A 10,214-nucleotide genomic window follows, 5' to 3' on the forward strand; every position below is an offset into this window, starting at 1 on the left:
AAAAAATTCTCCTCTACAATTTTCGTAATAGGTATTTATACTGTGAAACGCACCACAACCCTGTATTACTTGAATTACGAAACCATGTTTTTCGGTTAAAAAAATACGCTCGTCATGTGCTGCGCCCATAAACAGCGGCAGCGTTAGTTACTAGGTGTTCATTTACCATCACCCCGCGCGCGATAACGACAGTACCGCACCATAGGTCATAACAGGTTTTCTATCGCAGCCGTGCGCCGGTACATAGTTTATAAATACCCAGATAAGAAAACGATTATTATATAATATTATTTTGTGACAAAATATTATCTAATTTGGTTCGGTTTTATATTTTATATTCGTATCCAAATTTTATACTAACAAAAACTATACTTTTGTTCTTCAAGTAATACGGCTTATTGAAGCGGTTTACAACAAAACTACCTGTTATAAAAATTGTAGAGGCGAATTTTTTTAACAATCGTAAGAAATCCGATTTTTGATATCGTATTTCAATCGGCCAATATCACATGGTAAATTAACACAGGTTTTAACTTTTTATCGATTAATTATTCCACTAATTAATAAAAATATCGAAAATCGGGCTTTTTACGATTGTTAAAAAAATTCTTCTCTACAATTTTTTTAATAGATAGTTTTGCTGTAAACCGCTTCAAAAGCCGTATTTATTGAATTATCGAACTATTTGGGTATTTTAAAAAATACTATTTTTTAATTACAATATCGAAATAATTAATAAGTAGGTAAGAAAAAAATAAAAATAAAATCAAATGTTATTTCATTTAGTGTACCTACATTATAGTATACGTATATTGTATACAAATATGAACAAATTATTACAAATTAAATGTGATATAATAATATTATTCTATAATCATAAGTGTGCGCAGACCTCTGAGTCAGGTATGGCTAAATTCAACATGTTACAGCTTATTGAAGAGTTTTACAGTATAATTACCTATTACAAAAATTGTAGAGGATAATTTTCTTAACAATCGTAAGTAATCCGATTTTTGATATCGTATTCCAACCACCTAATATCGCATAGTAAATTAACATTTTTTTTTTTTACTTTTTATCGGTGAATTATTTAACTAATTAATAAAAATATTGAATATCAGGCTTTATGCGATTGTTAAAAAAAATTTCCTCTATAATTTTCGTTATGTATATTTTTACTGTAAACCACTTCGATAAGCCGTATTACTTGAATTATCGAACTATTTTACTATGATAAAAAAAAAGTACCAATTACGATATCGCCATATCGGAATAATTAATAATAGTACTTACTACCTATTATAAGAAAAAAATCAAAATCAAATCAAATGTTATACCATTTATTTTACATTATAGTATATATTATTGAACACAAATATATAATGATTATTATAAATTACAATATTATACTGTTTGAATAAATTATTATAACAATAATTATGGTATTAGAATAATTAAGTAAGAAAAAAAGGTGGGTAAGTGTATGTCGCTCTGCTGTACAGTAGGTTACAAGTGGGTCACTGTATAATGGATAGTATTAAATTTGAATTCAATGATATAATATCACTGTATAAGAAAAACGATTCCAAGCGGAGACGGTTTGTCAGTCTAGGTATTAGACATACCTATTATAGGTATACTTATCTATAGTATAAAAAAAAAATTGACCTATAATAGGTATCGTGCTAATGTATTTCTTAGAATTTTTGGTAACAGAGTTAAATATTTACGTGGAATCTTGTTTTAAATTTTCAATCCTTAGATATAAAAGTTGAACATTTTATAATTTTTTTTACTACAAAATAATTATTCAATTTTAAATTTGATACATTTTGTCAAAATTTCAACTTTAAATGCTTATAAAAAATAATTGTGCCTATGTATTTTTAATATTTTTCAACTGCTATTGTAACAATGTATCAGGAGCCTTGTATTAATTTTTTACACTTTTTGGCCCAACAGATAAAACTTTATTGATATTTATAGAAAAAAAAACTAAAAATAGCTCCCTCGCTCCGCTCAGAATCTAAAATTAAAAACTTACAATGTCCGTAAACAGCTCAAAAAGAGTCAAATTATTTTCAAAATTTTATCGTATATATAAAATGCTAATATAAACATTCAGTGAAATTTTCAAGTTTCTACAGTCACTCGTTTTTTAATTACAACAAAATAAGATAATCGTTACGTAAGAAATCGAGTGAATATCAAATGTTGTAAAAATATGAATTTCAAACGCTCATAAAAATGTAATTTGAGTTTCTAATATACATTTTCTTTTTGATAAAGGTAGATTATTCTATATAGAATCTTGTATTACATTTTAAAATCTTAGTTCTAAAAAGACAAATTTTTACGAATTATTAACTCAAAATAATTTGCTAATTTTCGTGATTTTTTACATATGTTGTCAATTTTTGAACTTTAAATGCTAATTAAAAAAAACTGTGACTAAGGATTTTTAATATTTTTCAAACGTCATTGTAACAATATAGTAGGAGCCTTGTATTAAATTTTCAAGTATTTTTACTCAACAAATAATGATTTATTGACATTCATAGAAATAAAAACTAATTAAATTGGAAACGGAAATTGTCCGTAAAGAGCTCAAAACAAAACAAAATATTTTGAAAATTTTATCATGTATGTAAAATGGAAATATAAACAACCAGTGAAAATTTCATGTATTTACATTCAAAGATCGAACCAAATGAATTAACACGTAGTCAAATTAACTATTATTATGAATTTATTGACGTTAGGTTAGTATTAAACATATTTTAATAAGCTGAGCAACCTAGTGCGTGTGTGTTGTGGTATCTATATAGTCCACGCAACGAAAACTGTCCGGTGACCGTCGCGACTCTAGCGGCCATTTCCGGGCGGGTGGGTTAGGCGGGTAAGACAGGCGGGATGGCTGACGGGCCGGGCGGGTCACGGGGGTCACCGGCCAGTTTTCGTTGCGCGGATTATAGTACGTATGTGTTATAGGTAGGTACCTATATTGTGTGCATCGTGGTATAGTTAGTCAATCGTCATTATTTCGTAATATTTTAGACATAATAATGTCACAAAAACACCTGTGATTTTTTACGTCTCTTATTTTAAAACAATTAAAATAAATTATGATATTAATACTCCTACTATAGTATTAAGAGGATGTAAGTGCACCACTATTAGTTTTCTCTCTCTGACCTACGCCCACGACATAGGAAATTGTACGTTCAAAATAATAATTATAGCAATTTCTAAACTTAGGGTAAAATGACCTTTTATACAATTTAAAGGTAAGATTATTATCTAGTGAATCTCACAGGCGTTTTATTAAATTTTAATTTTAAAGCAAGTTATGAGTATTTCAAGATGCACAAATCAATTTAAAGTTTAAAATACTTATATAACTCGTACATCAATTTCTTTTCTCAGTGTATATGAAAAAAAGTAGCTTACAAACCTTCTGTAACAAAATTTCTACCAGAAGGAGTGCTACAATTTTAACATATAGTACCTTATCTTTTAGAAAATCGGATCAAGATGGTAGGTACTTTAAAGAGGTCATTTCGATTTTCTCAATAGTTATTTAATGCCACGAGAAAAACTACTGACAAATTACAAAAACAAAATAATAAATATATTATAAATTTAAATTAAAAAATGGGATTTTAAATTCTAAAGCTTTCTAAATCACCATAGAAACGAATCACAAATTATAATATTATAATATCAATTCAACTTACAGGCTATAATAAATAATAACAATAAAAAATATCCAGACCGACAAAACGTCTCCGCTCAGAATCGTTTTTCTCATACAATGATATTATATCATTGAATTTAAGTTTAATACAATCCATTATACATTGTCCCACAGATAACCTACTGTATAGTAGAGTGATATCCATTTACCGGATTTTTATTATTTATTATTTTATATATGGTTCTAGGACAACTCTCTTTATTTAAGTAATTTTGACTAAATTATTGAATTATATAATATGGAATTTAAATCTTTAAATCTCCGGTTAGGTTTTACGGTTTCGCCAATATAACCATTCGCAGAAAAAGATTCACCGAATTGACCGGTTACTACATGGCATATAGGTATACACCCTTTTAATATAATAATTGTACAATTTTTACATTTTATGCTTACTTTAGTGATTAATATAATTCATTCATGTGTTTTGATAAAAAATAACAAAGTTTCTACACATTTAATAGGTATATACGTAGTTACCATTCCTTCTACCATTTATGATAGATAAAAATAAGTGACGTGGATCATTTCCTAGAAATAAAGTATGCACTCTATACCTATGATCTAACTAATGGACTTGGTATGTTAATTTATTTATGGTACAAACATAGTAATACAGTGAAACCTCTATATAACGAACTTCCAATTATTTCGTCAATAGAAGTATTTTTTAAAATCATAATCGGGTACAAATGCAACTAACTAATCCTGCCCCAGGCATCACCCGAAAATGCGAATATTTCAGAATCCATTCTTATACTTATACGTTATGATAATAATAGTACCTACATCCCCTCAAAATCTCAAATGAATCAGTTCGGTAGATTTGGTGGAACGCCAGTACGTTGGTTACGAATCAGTGAAGGCTTCTCCTGTCTATTGTAATATATTATATAGAATCAATTATAATACATTTCCCTAAATAATTCTAATTTATTTTTTAGCTACGAGATATCATAATCTGGAAGATTCAATGTAATAAAAAAATCTAAAATTATTGATTATAATATGTACTTACTGTAAGAGTAAAAAGATATCATAGATGTTAGATTCCCTATTAATTCTGTTATGCTAGATGTCTTTTTACTTATAAACCAATTAAATTGAACTGGATTGTTTTTTGTTGATTCAAAATGATATAGTTTATCATACACCAATTTATATTCTCCTTTTAATAACAGTTATATAAATTATAACTAATTATAATTAAGTTATACTTACTAAGAAATGTCAATTATTCACATAAATGTTAGTCATAGAAAAAATGTATTACTTATGTAATATGTTTAATAAATAAAGCAGATTATTACTAACCATAGGCAAGTTTGGCATGAAAAGGTTTTTGGATTGAGACGATGAGAAAAACAAAATAAGCCGAGCGTTTTGATCATAATTTTGCCTTTGATTTCAACAATTATAGAGTGTTTCATACGTTTTCAACAGTAACAGCCATAAGTTATAAAATATATTTATATATTATATGGATAGTCGATAGACATGCTTGAGCTGTAACCTCCAAAAATGTATGAAAATATTTATACAATTTCATTGAAAAAAAGATAAAAAAGAATGCCCGAAATTTCTAAATGTTAATTGAATCGTAAAAAACGAGTTTCATAATATGGTTCAATTTAGTCAGATAAAATCGTTGTGTAACGAACAAAAAAAATCAAAATTGTACCTATATAGGAACTATGAGTATATTTTATTATGTTAGTACCTAGATTGAAGACGTACTTAGTTATAAATATATGGAATCATAAAGCATAATATGTGAAATAATGAATGGTGTTAAGAGAGTACCTACCTATCACACCCGCATGTATTGTATCCGTCTTACACATCGTACGATAATATAGACGAAACGCGTTTACGCAGTCTGAATATAATCGCTCAATTTTAGTTCTAGAGTAAAAATAGGTAGGTACCTATTATAAAATTAAATTGTGGTAATATTTCTAAGGGAAAGTTCGTATACTAAAAATAAAGTTCATTTATATCGTTTAGAAACAGCAATTTTCAAAATACTTATATAACTATTCAAAATTTAAATTTTTTTTAAAAAACCTGACTGTTATTGGTATCGAAATAAAAAATTTCAACAATTGAATTCAAAAATGTTGTGGTTTTGAATAGCTTTTTCCATTATATATTATATTTTATACCTATAACTAAATACAGCTATTGCTATACATTCTAATCCATAAATAATAATTTTTTCTAAGCGATAAAGATATTATTTATATATTATTTATAACTATATTTGTAATACAAATGCTAATATAAATAATATTTGGTAAAATATTAATGTTACTACAGTTATTATTTTTCAATTTAATAATTTAGATTTTTTAATTATTTTTAGATTATTTTTTTCAAAACAGCGCTGCTCTGTAATAAACAAATTACGTAGTGGTAATAAGAAGATGAATTTAAATATTAAATCCACCTTGGTATATACTATTGTTTATTATATGTACTGTTTATTATGCACGTACCTACTGCCTTCTAATTAATATTATGTAAAATTATTAAGAAAATAAAAACCATTCCACTAATAATATTGATTCATAGACCTTATACTGGTACAGTGTACTCTCGGTAAACTCGAAGCTCACGGGGGAAAAAATAATTCGACTTATTAAAAATGTCGAGTTCCTTATCAACATTTTAATGTTTGATCGTTATTTGAAGGGGAATTTAATTTGTTTGAGAAGTCGAGAATTTCGAGTTATCGAGGTTCTAGTTACCGAGAGTACACTGTATACGATCTATGCATTGATTTTAAAAAGTTCAATAAATATACATAGGTATTATAGGTACATTACTTAGTGCGTTTTTTTATTATAAATACAATAAAACAATAATGTGTTTTGACCTATATAATATAAAATTAAATTAAGATACCAAACACGATTTTATTATTATAATAAATCAATAGTTAGATTGTACAATAATAAGTCGTCGACGTGTAATAGAAGCATAAAATATGTCAAATATATTACTATTATTGTTATTAATTGATGGCAATTAACAAATTAAAAACAAAATTCAACGTAAATAGAATTTTTAATTATCGGCGCATAATTATAATTATATTTTTTTTTCAATTTCAATTTTTAATTTTAAGAGCACGTTGCACCGACATTTATTGTCTCCGTCTTACACTCTTACAAGTGCGTAACATAACAAACTTTATGCTGAGTAGATCATGTTTAACTCGTTAGTTTACAAATTAGAGTGAATTTATATCTTGTACATTTTAATGGTAAGTTTATTACCTAGGCAATGTCATAGGCTTTTTATTATATTTTAATTTTAAACAGAGTTATGAGTATTATAAAATTGTAAATTGTTTGTAGTTTGTAAATACTTATAGCTCGCTTTAAAATTAATATATAATGAATATCCTATGACATTGTCTAGATAATGATCTTACCTTTAAATTGTATATATAAGAGGCCTATTCATTCCTATTTTTAAACTAATGGAACTAAACATGATTTGCTGAGCGTAAAATTTGATATCTTACGCACTAGGAAGACGGAGAAAACAAATGTTGGTGTAAAGTCCTCTTAATAATGATTTGGGAGGCCAGATTTGGCCCACGGGCCGTACTTGGTCACCACCACTCTAGACAGTCGAAGTTGCCTCCAATCGCAGCCACCTCACACAGACATCCATTGTCATGGGCGTACTCCAGACAGTCGAGGTGGCCACCAGCTGCAGCCGCCTCGCACGTCGTGCTGGCCCACATACAGCCGTTTTCGTGTGCGTATTTTAAACAGTTGAGGTGGCCTCCAGCTGCGGCCAACTCGCACGTCGTGAAGTTCCACTCACATCCGTTTTCATGGGAGTACTTCAAACATTCGAGATGGCCACCGGCTGCAGCCGCCTCACACGTCATGTAGGCCCACAGACAGCCGTTTTCGTGGGCGTACTGTAGACATTTGAGGTGGCCTCCAGCTGCGGCCACCTCGCACGTTATGTAATCCCACGGACATCCGTTGTCGTGGGCGTACTTCAAACAGTCGAGGTGGCCACCAGCCGCAGCCGCTTCGCACGTCGTGTAGTACCACGGACAGCCGTTTTCGTGGGCGTAGCGCAGGCATGCCAGCTGACTGTTGGCTGCGGACAGGACACATATCGCACGTGTCCAAGGGAACACGTGGTCTTCCGCAAACGCCAAACATTGAACGTGTCCACTTGTTGCGGCCTCTTCACTGATTGATTGATGGGCCGCAATAAACATTTGATCGTCATCGGTAACTATGGAATGGAAAACAAATAAAACAAAATTATATATTTAACGATGTGGTGATATTATGTGGTACCTAATTGGAAAAAACTGTCCAACACTAAATATAACATATTTGTTATCCAAAGGTGGGGCATTAACTTAACTAGTTTATTATTAAAAATTATTTTTTTTTACTTATTAACTTATTAAGTTAAAATGTATAGTGTTCTAACTTAACTAGGTAGTTAATATCATTGCCGTGCAGTTAAGATAATTTTATTTTCGTGTCATGCGAAACCAGCTAGACAATACTGATTCGTATTGACTCTTTTTCGATTTTGTTAATTGATTTTACAATTATATATTATAATAAAGTAATTTTTTACATTGCAGTGTTAAACGTTTTGGTGAATATTTGTGTAAATCAACATACTAGGTCAGTGTAAAACTTATATTGTAATTTGAAAAAAAATGTGATTATTTTAACTGAGTTAAGTTAATTTTATTTTCTATCTTAACTTTAAACTTACCTAGTTAATTTTTTTTTGTTAACTTTTAACCAAAGGCAATTGAATTGAATTAGCTTAACTGGCCACAGTTAATTATTTTCACTAACTTAAATATTTTTATTGTTATCTTAATAACCTGTATATTTTGATCCTATATATTTGCTCATAAACATAACATAAGAAGAAAGAGGTTTTGATTAAAATATTATATTGTTATATAATAGCATTATTATAATAATTAATAAATATATAGGTACTATCCTACTATTGTATTTATTATTTTAAACTTTTTTAATTAATTTACATTTTCTTATAAAGTGACATTTTTTGGCTTTTATTAGGACTAGTGTTGGACTAGTTTTTCTAGTGTAGGACTTTTTATCTCGATTCGTTTTGATATGAGTGCATTATACATGCACTATACATAAGTAACGGAGGTTGGGGTATATAAATGGGGCCGATATAATAGAGGGTGATTTTTTAAACACGTTCACCCCCATTTTTTTCGCTTATAATATTACATTTATTCAAACTCTGCCCATATTTTCAAATTCCTAATATTTTTTGTGCTATTTAAGAAAAAGTGTCCTGTGATGATATAAACATCTATTTCTCCACTTGAGAACTGCCTTCTCCCTGTTCACTGCAAATTATTTAGTGGGTAATTTTCTACAAAATGTTGATTCATCTAAATCGAAATTCTAATACGTAGTTTCTGAGTTCTTGAAATGTTTGTACTAAGAATAATAATCCGTAAATATGGTTTTAAAAAAATATAAGCAATATTTTATATTATATGTATACATACCTACTATGTATTCATTATGTCTGGATCATTTTTACAAATTATTTATATTTATAGAACAATAGTATCGTTGGTATTGATCTATACTTAATCTGTTATCACATAGACCAAACCTTAATATACAAAGTTACATAACTCAAAAACTACTCGTTCTAATTTTGATTTAGATTCATCAAAATTCTAAACAAAAAATATTTTCTGAATAATTAAAATTGAAATAGGGAGGTTCCTATTTGACAAAAAGAAATTTGTATTGTCATAGGATCATTTTTAAATGCGGCAAAAAAATTCAAGTACTCGAAAACATGATCTCCATAATATGTACCTATATTTTAAAAATTCTGAAAATCGGAATTTGAATATAATTTTAAGCATAAAAGTAAGATGAGCATGCTAAAAAAAATCACCCTGTGTATTAGAATATTAGATATTTCCTTACAGCCGGTTTATATTGGTTCAGCCCATATCATGTACGGTGTATCTACGATATCTTATATTTAATATTTACCTTCATAATTAGCATTTTCTGCCCTAAGGTAGAGTATCAACAATAGGCAACATGGCCTAACGCTTATTTCTAACGTTTCCAAATTGTTGTAGGCCGACCTTTCTTCCCCATTGCACGAGATGTATACCAGCTTTGTTAAAGTAAACATTTTTGTTTGACTGAAAAAATTCAATATATTTTATACTCAAATTATAATAGGTTTTATAACCATAAATAGTACATTCAAAATATTTTGAAAATTTAATGATGTATGTAAAACGGAAAAATAAACATCCAATGAAAATTTAAAGTATTTGCGGTTATTGGTTTTTTAATTAAAAAAAACTTAACAGATTTTGACAAAAACGTGTTTTCCTTATTTGTTTTGTTTTATATTCCTGACGTTTTTTAAAACC

The 10,214-nt window shown here is 28.6% G+C and overlaps 1 protein-coding gene across 1 annotated transcript; it reads right to left on the minus strand.

Moving 5' to 3' along the window:
- Positions 1 to 7,379: 7,379 nt before the first annotated feature.
- LOC100575140 lies at positions 7,380 to 9,967 on the minus strand. Its single transcript, XM_003245294.1, has 2 exons — positions 9,820 to 9,967; positions 7,380 to 8,026 (listed from the first exon to the last, which is right to left on the minus strand). Exons 1-2 carry the CDS (start codon positions 9,965 to 9,967, stop codon positions 7,380 to 7,382), a joined length of 795 nt encoding a protein of 264 aa, XP_003245342.1.
- Positions 9,968 to 10,214: the final 247 nt, after the last annotated feature.

This window comes from Acyrthosiphon pisum, chromosome X (assembly GCF_005508785.2).
Source record: "Acyrthosiphon pisum isolate AL4f chromosome X, pea_aphid_22Mar2018_4r6ur, whole genome shotgun sequence".
In the NCBI taxonomy this organism is placed as follows: domain Eukaryota; kingdom Metazoa; phylum Arthropoda; class Insecta; order Hemiptera; family Aphididae; genus Acyrthosiphon; species Acyrthosiphon pisum.

Excerpts from the sequence above, each read along its gene's own strand:
- LOC100575140 (XM_003245294.1), bottom strand. The coding sequence starts at position 9,967 with ATGTTTACTTTAACAAAGCTGGTATACATCTCGTGCAATGGGGAAGAA. Across the intron at positions 8,027-9,819 it reads AGAAAATGCTAATTATGAAG|TTACCGATGACGATCAAATG; the intron begins GTAAATATTAAA and ends TCCATTCCATAG.